Below are 16,813 nucleotides of genomic sequence, written 5' to 3' on the forward strand. Positions count from 1 at the left end.
TTTTGAAGGAATTTGTGACGAAACTCAAGGTGAAAGACACTGGACTTATTCTAGTTACGTGGACTTTTATGTAAATTACAGGCTTCAAACTGATTCAGCAGTTTTTGGGGTGACTTCTGTTTGACCCTGTTTCTTCTACCTGCCATAACCTGACCTGGTGTTGTAACTTTTGTGTCGTGTGATTTTGAACTGCACGGAATTTACGAGTCAGAGAGAGGGCTGGAAATAGGTCAAATACTTTCACGAATCAGTGTTGGGCCCACGTAATTGTTGTAATCCAAAGCAGAGTTGACACTAACCTCATTGTTAATAAACTGCTGAATGTCGACTTCTTCAGTGGCGTCCAGAAATCCTTGTTGACAATTAAGGCCAAATTCTGCCGAACCAAAATCTTGCTCAAAAGCTGGCAGAGGAACATTTGCGTCTTCTGCCCCTCTGCCGGCGTCACAAAAGGAACTCAGTGAGTCTGTATTTTCTTCTGTGCTCGACTGGGTCTTAGAAGGCGGTGAATTTTCGCCGATTTGATTTTGTCCCTGAAATTCAGATGACGCAACAATTACTTTCTTAGGTAACATAACAATGCACGCAGGAGTTCATATAAAACCTTATCATTGTTGTTGACGACAATAATGCAACACAACAATGCCGAATAAACAAATAACGTGCATTGTTGTGTTTGTTTACTGCCGTTGACAATCGGCTTTCGGGTCATTGCGAAAAGAGCTGAGCTGTGAATCGGATGGAAGAGAACTGTGTTGTAGAGTAGATAATTTTGTGTTGTTAAAAAAAGTTTTAGTTTTTATTAAATTGAGCATTGCTGGAGGACATCGTGGTCACTTACAATTGAACCAAGTTTACAGTCGGATCGGAGCAAAGGCAGCAGACCACAAAAATCAAAATGGTGGATTAGTGGGCTGCAACCAATGAAACAAAACTCCTGTAACTTAAAGTATTGATACAACGTGCAATATAATATTACGATGGAAATTAACTGGTGGATATTATGCAGATGCACTCTTCCCAATTTGAATTTGATAAAAATGTGACAGAGGATTTTGATGTAAACCCAACAGAAATGGTTAACAGGAATGAAAGTTTAATTATAGGAGATTTCTGTGCTCAAGTAGGAAATGACGTAATTCTCGTAGGTCAAGAAAAATGGCGACGTGTGCATAATTAACGTCCTTATAAATATAAACTATTAGTAACATATCTTTGCTTTCAAAAGCCAGTTTCTTTTTAAAGAAACACAATTAATGTTTAAAACTTAGAATAGAGTTTTAGTGATTTAAATAGTGAAATCTGCTAAATAAGTTCAACTGCAATGCGTTCTTACAAACAAGGGAAGATAAACTTCCCAACCAACCCCGATAATCGAGAGTTTACTCTAGTCATTTTTCGCCACTGACATTCCACACTTGTTTGTTTTCCACGTGCAAGCGACAGATGTCAGGCGAGTGACTTCGTCCAAAGTGTAATGACAACGACTTACCTCTGACGAAGCGACACCTTGTGTGCCTGGGAATCTTCCTTCTCTTTCATGTTTTTGGGCAGGCAGGGGACGGGCGCTGCTGGTCTGCGCCGTCTTGAGGCGTCGCTTCGCCGACTGGCGTCTTGGGCCTTTCAATTCCTTACCACGGGCCTGCTCTCAAAGGCACTTTTGTTTGCGGACCTCTTTTGGGCTGTAGACGTAATCTGAAAACAGAAAGAATGACATTCAGGTCACAGCATTCCGTAAACGGTTGCTTCTGATCACGTGATTTGGTGTCTTTTATTACCGAAAGACAGGAACAACACAACGTCTTTGATCATATCGCATTGCAAAATTAAATGTTTAAGTTCCTCCCATTTTAATATTATAATATCTGGGTTCTGGTGCCGTGACTCGTAAGTACGAGGGTCACTCATTAAATAATGCCACACATTTTTTTCCTCAGAACATATTTATTCAAGATGGCTGAAATTTAGTGACAATATAAATCAATGTTTCCTTTACACATACTATTTTTCCACATAGTCCCCATCAACTTGTACGGTTTTACGCCAGTGTGGAACAAGTGCATGGATGCCTTGCCGGTACCAGCTCTTGTCCTGTGCACGTAGCCATGTCCTCACTGCTTGAATCACGCTCTCATCATCTTCAAACCTTGTTCCGCGGATAGCATCTTTAAGTGGCCCAAAGAGATGGAAGTCGGAGAGTGGATGGGGCAGCACCGTCCAACCCAATTAGGTGATTTCTTCCCGGGTTCTCGGACTTGTGTGAGGGCGTGCATTGTCGTGCAGGAGCAAAATTTCTGCTGGATGCTTGTGAGGCTGAACTCGTCGGAAACACTTCTTGAGGGTATACAGGGTCCTGATGTACGCGTCTGAATTGATGGTCGCACCTCTTGGCATCACATCCACAAGAATGACCCCATCACTGTCCCAAAAGACAGTCATCATGACTTTTCCGGCGGAGGGAGTTGTCTTGAATTTCTTCTTTCTCGGTGATCAGTATGTATAGACCCCTTACTGGCTTTTTGTCCACGCTATCACATAAATGCTTTATAACCCTTTATACTTTTAGCGATAATCACAACACATAGTGTTGTGTTCCTCAAAAATGTCATAGTTGAAAAATTGTGGATTTTCAAGTACTGTGTTAGGAATTCTGTCACTACATGTCATGGTTAGTAATTTTAACATGGAATGAAATATCTTTTGTTAGATACAGTGCTGTTTTTATAAGGGGCCATTGTTGGCTGAATGTGCACTGATGACAGTATGCAGTAATGGTGTAATGGATTAATCAAGCAGAAGCTGTGAGCTATTTGATTTATCAGTAGGATTTGGGGTTCTAACAGGTATAAGTACAAAGTTTAGCTGTCTTCTGAGTTATGAGCATGTGTGGTCTGGAAGAAGTTTACCAATGTATCTGAGGTCCTTGCTTCCTAAATCATCATGGTAATTGATGATGGAAGCAACAAGGACCTCTCAGAAGTAATTTACTACTACCAAACTACAAGGACTTCAAAGCCAGAAGACAGCCGTCTTTCAACAATCTTTTGTTAGATACAGTGCTGTTTTTATAAGTGGCCACTGTGAGCTGAATTTGCATTGATGACAGTAGCTAGTTCCTTGTAGTCTGTTTCTTAAAGGCCATTTGGCAATAGAAGGGAATGAGCCGTGGCCAGTATTTGCCAAAGAGTTGTCAGATTCAGGCTGGAATGAACGCTACTTTCATGGGTTTGAATTCCGCTCAGTTTATGCATATTTATGTGTGTGCTTATTTAACAGTGATCAAGCTTACTCATTGCCATATACCTCTCAGTATGTTAATTCTGCCATGAGTTATTTCTTTTCTTGACAGTTGAGTCTTAAAAACTATTGCAGGTGATTGCAAAGAGTCGTCAAACCAAGAAACTCATAGGGAATTGTCAGATGTAAAAGAAAGAAAGAAAGAGAGAAAGAAAGCCTGAAATTATTACTAAGTTTTATACTTTTCCTCTGGTTATGTTCACAATCGGTAGCTCTAAGAGTTATGCCTATTAGTTTTACCTTCTTTATCTTTCTACATGTAAAAACTCAAGAGCCTCTGAACAGATATTCATAAGATTAGTTATTGGAGAATTTTATTGAAATGTATCTGCAAATTTCAATTTTGTTTGAATGTAGAAAATAACAAAAACTTAACATGACTACCTACGTGTTTCCTGAGTGGAAATTCATGCAGCTTAGAGAAACATTGGGGAATCCTGTGTTATGATATCAACTAACCAACACACCCCTATGCGAAGGTTAATATCCCAAACAGTAGTCTACCAACACTGATGCCATTTGCAAAGTTCACATTCTGCAGTGCAAATAGAACTGTTGTTCTATGCATACATTTTCTAACTTGTTAATTTCTTGGAGCAGAAAATAATAAACTTTCGGTATTCTGCATGCATGATCAAGTAGTTCCACCCATAAAAATGTTTGGTGATATCTAAAATTTTTCACTCTTCCAGGAGAATATGCTGAGTATGTATCAAGGAATAGTAGAGGGAGATACTGAAATCAGAAGAGATTACAGAGAAATCCTGCAAAATATTTTCTGTGGCAATCTGAAAGACCACTCTCGGCTCATGTTTGATATGGATAACCATGTAAACAGTGGAGGTAATGAAGAGGAAGATGGACAGTGTGTGACAGAAGAAGACGAAAGTAAATCAGAGTATGAAGATGGAAAGGAAAAACAGGTGAGGGACACAGAAATAAAGGACAAACAAGCAATACTGTTGTTTGCAATTGAGTTGTTACTAAGATGTGTCTTCACATTCCAGTTTTGCTTAAAAGTAGTCAATAACAAATACTTTACATGAATACATACATCCATTTCTGTGGGGAATACTCTTACTGCTGTGCAAACGATGGGGGAATCCACTGTTATGTTATCATTACTCAATTAACATTACCTAAATACTATTCTTATATTACCCCCTACACAACTGTGCTATTTGCAAATTTTAAATTCTCGTAAACATCAAATATAACATACGCATGGATTTCGCATCATGTTAATTTCTCACAACAGAAACAACTGGTACATTATACTTTATATTTGGTGGAATTGTTCCAACATTAAGAGTACTAAGATTCATTTAAAATATTTCACTCTTCTAGGAGAATATGCTGAATATGCAGCAAGAAGTAATAGATGGAAATACTGAAATCGTACCATCCATATTTCGTCATCATCATCTTTCAGCCACTGTCCAGTTGCTTCTTCATTATCTTCTCCAATAAAGTGATTATCCACTTCAGTAATGAATGGGCATTGGTCACTTAACTCATTTGTGCCAGTCTTTTGCAAGATTTCTCTGTCATTGCTGCAAATTTCATCCTGTCCCTCTATTATTTCTGCATTTAAACACAGCATATTCTCCTGAAACATAAATTAAAATTTACAAGATTGATTAATGCATTTTAAAGTTAAACAGATGGATGAACAGATACTTCATACAGCTTCACTGAACCAGGGGCATTATTTCCTAACTGCTATAAACGTAATTATTACTTTCATTTTCAAACAATTTACAAAATAAATAACAGTGAAACACATTCCCACAACTAATTCAGAACTTGAACAGTGCCACAATATTTCTGCAGATCATTCCAGGCATTGTCTACTATTGCTAGGATCAATTTAAAACAGAAAAACTGTTTCTAGAGTATCACAATTACTGTCCCATACAATTTGTCTTTCTCGCGAAGTATTCACACAGAGTGGAAAGACATAGTACATGACTACTTACAACAAGAACTACATTAATTTACAGATAGAATTTTACTGTAGTTCAGGGCAACAAGATCAAGAGTAATTTTGTCAAAGAAACAGTGCGCCAGATGAAAGATTGTCAATTTATTTGCCAGAGGATTATCAGGAAGTGCACCTTTAACCTTATTCTGCAAAGTTCAGTAGGAACAAAATACCAGGTAGTGTTCAACAACGCATGCTTCTTGTACTGGAATTTGTTGAAAAACAACTGATGGACTGGCATCAGCAGCTCACAACACAATATGACGTGCGTGAGCACTTGTATAGTTGCGGCAATATTGTGCATTTACTAATCCATCCAAATGTATTGAATTGCTACATCAGTACAAATGTTAGTATGGGGCAAGTGACTTTTCGATCACACAGTACCTATGTGGAACTGCAAATTTTATCTTCATGGAGAAATGAACTCCAGTGACCTCTTTTCAGGTTCAGAATGGAATGGGGTGTGATTACATCTCTGTGGAACTGCAAACCCTAACAAGCCCTTTGTCCACCTACCAGATGGCAAAATGATTCAATATGCATCAGTGGCAGAATAATACTGACAAGGGAAAATGGAATTATGGCAAAACCTGTGTCACAGCCTCGTATCAAATACAATTTCAGTTACACTATATTCTAAACTCAGATCCTGTTGCTAGTTGTTCGTCTTTGCTCTGTCTCACTCACCTGATTATCTTCTGTCACACAATTTCCATTTTCCTCTTCATTACCTCCACTCTTTACATGGATATCCATATCAAACATGAACTGAGAGTGGTCATTCAACTTGTTGCAGTCATTGTTTTGCTGGATTTCTCTATAATCTCTTACGATTTCAGTATTTCCATCTATTACTTCTTGCTGCATATTCAGCATATTCTCCTAGAAGAGTGAAATATTTTAAATGAATCTTAGTACTCTTAATGTTGGAACAATTCCACCAAATATAAAGTATAATGTACCAGTTGTTTCTGTTGTGAGAAATTAACATGATGCGAAATCCATGCGTATGTTATATTTGATGTTTACGAGAATTTAAAATTTGCAAATAGCACAGTTGTGTAGGGGGTAATATAAGAATAGTATTTAGGTAATGTTAATTGAGTAATGATAACATAACAGTGGATTCCCCCATCGTTTGCACAGCAGTAAGAGTATTCCCCACAGAAATGGATGTATGTATTCATGTAAAGTATTTGTTATTGACTACTTTTAAGCAAAACTGGAATGTGAAGACACATCTTAGTAACAACTCAATTGCAAACAACAGTATTGCTTGTTTGTCCTTTATTTCTGTGTCCCTCACCTGTTTTTCCTTTCCATCTTCATACTCTGATTTACTTTCGTCTTCTTCTGTCACACACTGTCCATCTTCCTCTTCATTACCTCCACTGTTTACATGGTTATCCATATCAAACATGAGCCGAGAGTGGTCTTTCAGATTGCCACAGAAAATATTTTGCAGGATTTCTCTGTAATCTCTTCTGATTTCAGTATCTCCCTCTACTATTCCTTGATACATACTCAGCATATTCTCCTGGAAGAGTGAAAAATTTTAGATATCACCAAACATTTTTATGGGTGGAACTACTTGATCATGCATGCAGAATACCGAAAGTTTATTATTTTCTGCTCCAAGAAATTAACAAGTTAGAAAATGTATGCATAGAACAACAGTTCTATTTGCACTGCAGAATGTGAACTTTGCAAATGGCATCAGTGTTGGTAGACTACTGTTTGGGATATTAACCTTCGCATAGGGGTGTGTTGGTTAGTTGATATCATAACACAGGATTCCCCAATGTTTCTCTAAGCTGCATGAATTTCCACTCAGGAAACACGTAGGTAGTCATGTTAAGTTTTTGTTATTTTCTACATTCAAACAAAATTGAAATTTGCAGATACATTTCAATAAAATTCTCCAATAACTAATCTTATGAATATCTGTTCAGAGGCTCTTGAGTTTTTACATGTAGAAAGATAAAGAAGGTAAAACTAATAGGCATAACTCTTAGAGCTACCGATTGTGAACATAACCAGAGGAAAAGTATAAAACTTAGTAATAATTTCAGGCTTTCTTTCTTTCTTTTACATCTGACAATTCCCTATGAGTTTCTTGGTTTGACGACTCTTTGCAATCACCTGCAATAGTTTTTAAGACTCAACTGTCAAGAAAAGAAATAACTCATGGCAGAATTAACATACTGAGAGGTATATGGCAATGAGTAAGCTTGATCACTGTTAAATAAGCACACACATAAATATGCATAAACTGAGCGGAATTCAAACCCATGAAAGTAGCGTTCATTCCAGCCTGAATCTGACAACTCTTTGGCAAATACTGGCCACGGCTCATTCCCTTCTATTGCCAAATGGCCTTTAGGAAACAGACTACAAGGAACTAGCTACTGTCATCAATGCAAATTCAGCTCACAGTGGCCACTTATAAAAGCAGCACTGTATCTAACAAAAGATTGTTGAAAGACGGCTGTCTTCTGGCTTTGAAGTCCTTGTAGTTTGGTAGTAGTAAATTACTTCTGAGAGGTCCTTGTTGCTTCCATCATCAATTACCATGATGATTTAGGAAGCAAGGACCTCAGATACATTGGTAAACTTCTTCCAGACCACACATGCTCATAACTCAGAAGACAGCTAAACTTTGTACTTATACCTGTTAGAACCCCAAATCCTACTGATAAATCAAATAGCTCACAGCTTCTGCTTGATTAATCCATTACACCATTACTGCATACTGTCATCAGTGCACATTCAGCCAACAATGGCCCCTTATAAAAACAGCACTGTATCTAACAAAAGATATTTCATTCCATGTTAAAATTACTAACCATGACATGTAGTGACAGAATTCCTAACACAGTACTTGAAAATCCACAATTTTTCAACTATGACAGTTCTGAAGAAAATAACACTGGTGTCACTGTCACTAGGAGTGAAAGAGTTAATAAGTCATTTATGTTATAGTATGGACATCGTAGCCAGCAAAGGTTCTACACATACCAAGTGCTGATTTACTGTTCGTTTGTCTTTAAGTGCCGACTTCTGTAATTCGATGCGATGTCTCATGTCATCCTTTTTCTTCTTTTTGACGTAAGTCTAGGAACAGAAGAAAACAACATTTTCACATGTGTCACTATACTCTGACATGACTTATAAGATCTTACTTAAATTTGATATGTACAGTACTTTCAAACATAAGGACATGTACACATTGTTCTATTCATTTGATTCTGTTGCAAGTGAATTAAATTTGATGAAATTTGGTATTTGGTAACTAAAACCTATATGATAATGATATCAAGGATGTTCTAGCCAGTGAGTACAAGGTGAATTTGATGCTTTGAGAGAAGAGGTTCCACACTTCAGAAAGCACAAAACACTTTTTGGATATTTGCATCACACTTTGAAGTAGATTTTGAGGCAGTGTCAAGAAATGTTCAAGTAGAGCTCAGAGAATTGCAAAGCGTGGAAGAAATGAAATTAAAATTCCTGAATATATCTCTTCTGAAATTTTACAAACTCTTCCTAAAAATAATCTAAGTTCTGTAAATGTAAATGTAACTGAATTATTTGTATGCTCCTACATTTGTGACCAACTGTTTTAAAGAATAATGCATTCTAAATAAACGTTACGGAGAAAAGATAAGGACAAACACGTTGATGTGAATAAACTACTGCCCCCTCTAATATCAGAGTGGATATTTCTGACCTGGTGAACCACAAGCAGTACCAAATATCGCATTAAAGGTCAGCAGTTCAAAACTGCCCACACTCCATATAAAATTACATTACACTCATGACATGTTTCTGTATTCTCCATTTCCTCATAAATTTGAATCCAAGATCTGTCTGCGACTGAAACTGAGGGGCATGTTGGTTGATATTATAATGTTAAAGTCTCTTCTTTTTCCTGAGGATTAACATTTCTTTTGACTGTTACAATCAATTCTATCTACTGTTTTTATAATTATATTAATGTATTTGAAAGGCTAGAATTTTGAATGGGTCACATAATCAAAGCAAAACTAAATAAATAAATGGTGAATGTCATCAATATTCAGTACTCAAGAACACATCCCTTGTGTCTAAAGAAGTATTGGCATAAATGTCACAGTTAATTCACTGCAAATGACATAATTATATTTAGTACATAATTGGCTAGTAAAGCTTCTATTTTGCCAGCAATGAGCATCTAATTTTTCAATATGGCCCTCACTTTGAAAAGTTTGTACATCCCTGCAGTAAGGGATCCAAACTTACCAACTCCTCCTTGACAGAAGGGTCATCCCCTTCGAACCTCTCTCCTAGGTCATCTTCTTTGCCACCTTCCTGGTTGAGGTCCTAGCACCAGAAGAAAATAACAATTAAAGACTTGTGTCACAATACTGTGTTACTGGTGTAAAGATCTTCATTAAATTGTACATTTGCAGCACTCACAAAAATGTAAGGAAATTTAAATATTGCTTTATCTAGTCAAGTGATTATGCTGTGAATGGATTAATTTAGATTAAGTAATATATTTAGTTCATATAGCTTCAAAAATTATGATAGCAAAGAGTTCCACACTTACCCATCCCAAATTAAATGGATCTCCTAAAGTGGGTCTCCATCTCACTGCTTCACGACACTCATTTATGTCCGCGACAATCACATGGTACATCGCTTTCATCTCTGGTATAACGAATTGCCACCAAGAGAAAATAACATTTACACTTGTGTGTCACAGTAATCTGTAACTGGTCATCATAAATTTGGCATTTACATTTCTAACAAAAAATATAAGTCCATGTGCGCATTGCACTATTCATCTCATTCTGTTCTGAATGGATTAAATTTGACAAAATATGGTATCTATTCCCTACAACCACAAACATATTATATAGAACAATTACCTTTTGTGAGAGACAAAATAAAATAATATTGTTAAATACACATTTGAATTACCTAAAGAAAATAATACAAAATCTTACATTGCTTTATTCATTATGCAAGTAAGCATAAACATAGGTCAGCAAATGTTGTCAAGTCAGTCAAATGAAAACTCCACTTGCCTGACCTCCCCATCTCAACAAAAATGGTTTGAAACAACTGATTACAAACCTATTATATACTTATAGATTACTTAAAGATGTTTTCAGCAACTCAGACTTTATAACACCAAAAGACACTATGGTACCGAATACTGAATTACAAAGGACATAGAAGTAAGGAAGTGGTCATTGCATAATGTAACATACTATCCCAAATTTCCCTGGGGGACTTAGGAAACTCACAAAAAGCCTCTGGGCCGAGATCTGAACACACAACCTCCTGAATATGAAGCACTACAACATTTGGTCACAACAGACCTGTATGGTTGAGATGTGAGCCAGTACTGTCGGCAACTCCTGACATCTTAACGTGTCAAAACAGGCTAAAAGAAACAAAGGCACAGGGCATTCACATACTTATAAACAGAATAAAATGGTGAATCGCAATTGGCTGGTTTGTTGATCACTGTGTGTGTATGTGTGTGTGTACACATTTATATTTGTATCTGAAGCATTTATTTTGTTTTATTTAACAAATTTATTGATCAAGAATCTTTAAAGAATGTGTTTACACCAGTCCATAAAAACTACACCACCTTTAAGCACATTTGTTATTTTGGATCAGTGGTACCAAAATTAATATTCCCCATCAAAATATGTGTGCTATTTATTTTGATATACAGACTGTCACACTCTGGTTAGAATAGTACATATCTACTCTCTAACAAACTGCTTAACTGTCTAGTGCATTGTCACTCCTGATAGTTTTGTTCAGAAGTGTAGTGTGGTAAAAGTTTAAGATGGCTGTCTTCTGGATTGTTACGCCATATAGTCTTGTAGAACTTTACTGAGGTTTCAGAGATCCTTGCTGATACCATCATCACTCTTAAAGATTTGAGGCAGCAAGGATCTCTGAAATGTTGGCAAACTTCTACCAGAAAACACAGTGCAACACCCCAGAAGAAAGCCATCTTCAGACTCACTGCCATGAAAACCTTAATCCTACATGGTGGAAGTTAATAGACATATCAATTTTGATCCATCAACCTGATGACAAGGGCTGTAAGCACCTCTGAAATGTCAGTTAGAGGGCACTAATACCAGAAGATTGTCAGCTTCATTCCTGACTGTATCTTAAGGAGTCATATCAGTCCACTTCACATTCTTACATAGTCTTTAATTTTTATATCCATATCAACCTAAATCCACATAAGTGTACTAAGTTATCCCTTTCAATATTATCCAAAGAAAACTGTGTATCTGTTCCTTCTTGTACCTACCTTGAAAACAAATAAGATGACAAATATCATGACCAGGAACCAAACTACTTTAGTGGAGCAGAAGCATCTCGGGAGGTATGCAGTGCATACTTGATCCACAACGTTTATTAGCCAGGCCATATATTTGTCTTTGTATGCAATGATCGAAGGTGCTGGGCCTCGTAACAACAAGATAACTGCAACAGAATATTAGACTATTAGTACGATCATTTAAGCGAACTTCATATTGTGGTCTCCCTTGACAAAACTGACACTCGTCTGCTCAAGAAATTCCGTTCATGTCATTACTGTATTCACAAAACACTGCCATTTTAAATTCTCTTTTTTCTCCATGATTTTAAAAAAAAGTAACTAACTAACTTGCGCACTTCTCTTCTTCCAATAAACGTCCTGCCCATCTCCCTCACAACTTTACTGCCTTAATAATCTTTGGAGAATAGGAAACACTGAAATACGCAAGAAAATGCTTCGATATAAAGTGTAAGTTAAGGAACTCTTCCAACTTCCACTCACTTTATCATTGATGGATCACTGAACATAAACCGCATACTGTTCTTTGACACCTTAGTCTCTTGACTTTCATGATTTAATTTTTTTTTGTAATTTTGTGTACTTCATCTTTACTTTTGTGCATACATAGTGGGGGCTCAGAAGATCCTGAAATGCACGATAGAAAGCATTCTCCGAATCTAATCTTTTAACGTATTACATTTTGTCACATTCAATATCGTTGCTGTCTAGCCTATATGTTTGAATCCACGATCCCCAAGCATAGTTTATAGTGCCTGGAGACAGAAGAAAAGAAATGAATAATTGACCGTCTGCATCATATGTTTCTAGATAGTCATAAGTTAAATTCCGAAATTTAATGGTTTTTTAAAGGTATCTCTGACATTTTCGTAGACAGTTGCAGTGACATTCATCACGCTTTTCTCATTTCACATTTACGTTCCGATAAACGTTTTTAGAAGTCGATTTCACACAAACAAATTAAAAATAATTTTAAACATTACATTTTTCACTTACTCATGTCTAAGTCCTCCATTATTCACAAAACGAAATGATCTAATAACACACCATATGCACCATACATATAAAACACACACATTTTCGTGGAAACTCAGCTACAATGTTTCCAAACATGAGATTATTTTACAATGACCTTATACACAACAGTGATATGACATTATTAACGTGAGGAGGGATTATAAACTTTCTAGCAGAGGCAATTATATCCGAATAAACGTTTTTAGAACTCGGTTACAAATAGACAAATTGAAAATAATGTTGTAAATTAAGTATTTCACTTACTTACGTCCAAGTCCTCCATTATTTACCACGAAATTCTCAAATACACCACATACACAATAAACAAATATTTTTCCATGGAAACAGCGACAATGTATCCAAACAAGAGATTTCTTCACGGCCAAAAATGTTATTGTTACTTCATTTACAACAATAAAATCGAAGTTGTCCTTAGAACAAGTCTTGTAGGGTGGAACTGGAATTGAGCACTGAGTGACAAACCCGCTGCCTCTGCACAACTTTTACTCAATCCTGATTTGTCTGCTAGAGCCATCTCTGTCATTCTCAAAACGCTGACGCTGACCGGACAGGAATTTCTTGAGGTGTAGGAAAAGATGGAAATCACAGGGAGCGAGGTCCGGGCTGTAGGGTGAATGATTAAACACCTCCCAGCTGAACTCCTGCAGGAGACTTGCTGTCCGTCGAGCCGTGTGCGGCCTAGCGTTATCACTGACCGCACTTCACAGTCGGCGGGAGCTGGAATAAGAACCTCCATCTTCAACAGCTGCAACGATGCTACTGTGATAACGCGGGAAGTGCCGTTAGTGCATGCGCCATGCTACGGCATTGCTCTATCACGTACGCACAGTCGCTTCGCGCAATATAAGGTTTGCTAGCTGTGGGACGAGTGGGAAACTTACTTTTGGGACGCGCCTCGTATATTTGATGTAGCAAAGATTAACATGATTTTAATTTTATAAGCAGCACTGTTAGACTTGTCACAAAGATGTGTTTGCGGCTTCAAATTCGGTATCTCTGTGAAGGAATATTAATATTTTACGTGATGGTAAATGCTACCAATAATAATATAGGAAAAGCGCACAGGTGTGCATAAGAAAGTTTTTCTGTATCTAGAACGTCCTAGTCCTTGCCATATTCATTGATGGATTTGGTTATGTTCTTACATTTTGTTACGTGGTATCTGTCGCATCGTTGATCATATAGTTCACATACACATTAGGGTCTTGGTTCGTGGTAGAGTTTCGTTTTACAGATTTTGTGGTGGTAGCCGTGAACTGCCAGGCTTGTAATTGCGTGCCGCAGTGGTTGGTTCGGTCCTGTCCATGCCCGGTCGGTCATCGCGCTTGTGGTGTAGAAATCCAGCCATATATCCTCCCTTTTCCACTTCCTCTCTTCAAGTAGTCGCGACGAGTTTTTCGTAGATGGCAGCAGTAGTCTGTAACGCAGATTTTCCATCTGGAACGTTTCTTTCGCAAGCTCGTAGGCCAGTCTTGATGGCGCGTATTTTGAAATTCCAAGAGTAATTTTCAGGAATCGTGCCTTGACGTTTTCCAGTGATTTTACGTCTTTCAGACTTAGGTTGGGCCATGCGATTTCGATTCCATAGGTTAGCAGTGGGACAATTTTAGCTTCGAATAGTCTTACAGCGGTTTCAAGGCTGAATTTTCTTAGATTTTTTATTTCGAGCATCTCTTTTGTAGCTGCGATGGCTCTCTCTTTAATGTGGATCCGGTAGGACTTCGTTGTAGTCTGCAGTGTTACTCCCAGGTACTTAAATGTATTAGTGACTTTCAATGGTTCCTGTCTGAAGTAGACTGTGTCTTCTGCAGTCTTCCTTCCGCCTCTCCTGAATACCATCTGTACCGTCTTTTCTTGGTTGATTTGTAACCTGTTTTGTTATGCCCAGGTTATTAGTCGGTTGAATGTTTCCTGCAAGTCACTTTTATTCGTCGAGCCTAGGGCCATATCATCAGCATATATATATAGCGAAGTTGCGGGTAGACATACTTTCGTGATGTCGGCCGTGGCGATGTTGAATAAGAGTGGGCTTAGTGGATCCCCTTGTAATACCCCTCTGGTTTGTACGATTTCTTTTGATGTCGTTACGGTGTCGTCGATTCTGATCAGGTTGTGGGTCAGGATGTTGTGGATTAGGACGGATGTGCTTTTATCCAGTCCTGTCTTTTCCAGCTTTCCAGCGAGTATCTGTCTGTCCACACTGTCGAAGGCTTTTGTGTAGTCAATGAAAATTGTGTAGTACTTCTGTTTTGGGGTTCAGAGAACCTCCTTGATGTCGTTTAGCAGGTTTTCTATTGCTTGTAGGCAGGAGCGGCCTCTTCTAAACCCAACTGCTGTTGAGGGATTTGTGGATCAGCTATTTTTGTTAGTATGGTTGTCAACAGTTAGAATGAGCTATTTTCTAGGGCTATCCCCCTGTACGAGTTGGGGTCGTCAGTGGCACCCTTGCCTTTGTATAGCATTTTGATATTTGACACTCTCCAGGGATCTGGCAGCTCATCAAGTTTCAGGCACTGGTTGAAGAGGCCTTCCCAAGTTTCTATGAGTAGCGGGCAGGAGACTATGATGTGCTCATTGAAGATATCATCTGGCCCAGCTGCCTTGTTTCTTTTGAGACCTGCTACTGTTTCAGTAATATCTTTTGTGGAGATTGGTCTGTATGTCCTTGTTATTGGTCGTGGTAGTGTGGGGTAGGCTCAATTTTCTCCAGTCAGGTTCAGAATGTCTGTAAAGTGTGTTTGCCAAGTCTCCATCTGGATGGTGGGCGGTATTGGTACTGTCCTTTCTCTCAGCGCCACGAAAGGGTCAGTGACGGCTGCTGATTATGCTGCTAGTTTCAGTCCTTCATTTTCCATATAAGTGTTCCTTTTATCCTTAAGAAGGATTTTGTACAGTTTCCTTGCCATCGAGTATGTCGCTAAGTCTTGGGAGAGTCCTGATAGTTTTGCTTGGAGTAAGGCTTGTAGAGTAATCCGTCTTTTTCTGTAACAGTGCTCATCGAACCATGGCTTTGCTTGGCTTTTCTTGACAGGGATTATTGCGGATTGGAGTAGCTGTTGTATCTGTTGAGTTGCTTTTGTAACACTGCTCTGTATGGCTAGTTGAATTGACTCCATTTCCTCGCTTGTTTCTGCTAGGACTTGCAAATCAAGCTTTCTCAATACTTTTGTGGCTCTTTTCTGATGGACTGACATTGCATTAGTCTGCATGTCGAAGGTAGCGATGACTGGGACATGTTTTCTGAGTGGCACTAGGCTAGACGCGTAATCCACTGTTTGTTGTCTTACTGGCATGTTGTTTCCTCTGCAGAATATGATGTCTATCGTGCTGCTTCCATTGGGTGCAAGATATGTTTTTTGCTCGGCATTGCTTATTAGCCTAAAGACTTCTTCTTCGAGAGCTTCGACTAGCAGTTTGCTCCTTTGCGTGGCCTTATCTATTCGGCAGTTGAAATCTCCTGCTATTATTAGTGGATCTTCAGGATGTATTAGTGATGTCGCGCTCATTATTGTTGCTATTATTGTTTCTACGTCTGTATGGGGTTTGAAGTACATGGCTAGGATGTTTACAGTGTCTGTTTTAACTAAGGTGTAATTATCATTGCTGTGTCTGAGGGTCACCTGGCCTAACTTAGGGTCGGTATAGCAAGATATTCCTCCGTAGGTTCTTCCCACGTTTCTCTGTTGTGCTAGAGTGTGTGTTGAATATTTCCCTGGGAGCTCTATTGGGTCTGTAGTCATTGTCTCTGTCAGTATGAGAAGATCATATTTCCTTAGTGCATTCTCTGGGGCTTGACTTAGCACATTCTTCAGGCCTTCCACATTCCATAAAAGCATTGTCCATGTTTGATTTGCAAGGTCTGCCTTGTGAGGACTGACGTTTGTGCTGTCATATTCATCTTCTGAGCTGCGTTCCTTGTTGTTCTGTTCTCAGAAAACGAAAGGGTCTCACCAAAACGTTTCTGGGCCAGAAGCCCGGATCGTTTGTTTTTTCGAGATCATGAAAGTTGAAACCTATCTTAAATGCCTTATTGCGGCCTCTGGTCTCGAGCTCTTCACATGTGATCGCTCCTGTGATTCCACCTTCCTGCAGGAATGTGGTGACGTCCTCTGTCGAAGTTCCTTCATGGAGTT

The 16,813-nt window shown here is 38.4% G+C and overlaps 3 protein-coding genes across 19 annotated transcripts in view; 1 reads left to right on the forward strand and 2 right to left on the reverse strand.

Moving 5' to 3' along the window:
• Nucleotides 1–16,643, reverse strand: part of LOC147874933 (uncharacterized) — a 43,451-nt gene extending 26,808 nt beyond the window's left edge. For 3 of the 16 annotated variants that reach the window (XM_087341710.1, XM_087341722.1, XM_087341715.1), the window contains exons 1-10: nucleotides 11,973–12,119; nucleotides 10,651–11,788; nucleotides 9,873–9,973; nucleotides 9,563–9,643; nucleotides 8,303–8,398; nucleotides 6,591–6,821; nucleotides 5,972–6,166; nucleotides 4,700–4,906; nucleotides 1,493–1,695; nucleotides 300–533 (exon numbers count right to left, since the gene is read on the reverse strand). In XM_087341710.1, the coding sequence (XP_087197836.1) occupies nucleotides 1,624–1,695; nucleotides 4,700–4,906; nucleotides 5,972–6,166; nucleotides 6,591–6,821; nucleotides 8,303–8,398; nucleotides 9,563–9,643; nucleotides 9,873–9,973; nucleotides 10,651–10,696 (1,029 nt within the window). In that variant the 5' untranslated portion in view covers nucleotides 10,697–11,788; nucleotides 11,973–12,119 and the 3' untranslated portion in view covers nucleotides 300–533; nucleotides 1,493–1,623. The other 13 variants (XM_087341691.1, XM_087341701.1, XM_087341696.1 and 10 more) reach the window with 13 other exon arrangements.
• The window catches only part of LOC110835665 (leucine-rich repeat and fibronectin type III domain-containing protein 1-like protein), a 162,246-nt gene that overhangs the window by 72,610 nt on the left and 72,823 nt on the right, over nucleotides 1–16,813 (reverse strand). The gene's annotated exons all lie outside the window — the stretch shown is intronic.
• Nucleotides 2,613–4,608, forward strand: LOC147874935 (uncharacterized). The gene is made up of 2 exons (XM_087341877.1): nucleotides 2,613–2,668; nucleotides 3,990–4,608. The coding sequence occupies exons 1-2, from the start codon at nucleotides 2,666–2,668 to the stop codon at nucleotides 4,341–4,343; spliced, it is 357 nt and encodes a 118-aa protein (XP_087198003.1). The 5' UTR covers nucleotides 2,613–2,665; the 3' UTR covers nucleotides 4,344–4,608.

Source organism: Zootermopsis nevadensis, unplaced genomic scaffold (assembly GCF_977971745.1).
Source record: "Zootermopsis nevadensis isolate Lab colony 2312 unplaced genomic scaffold, Znev_1.0 Znev_ptg000003l, whole genome shotgun sequence".
Taxonomy (NCBI): domain Eukaryota; kingdom Metazoa; phylum Arthropoda; class Insecta; order Blattodea; family Termopsidae; genus Zootermopsis; species Zootermopsis nevadensis.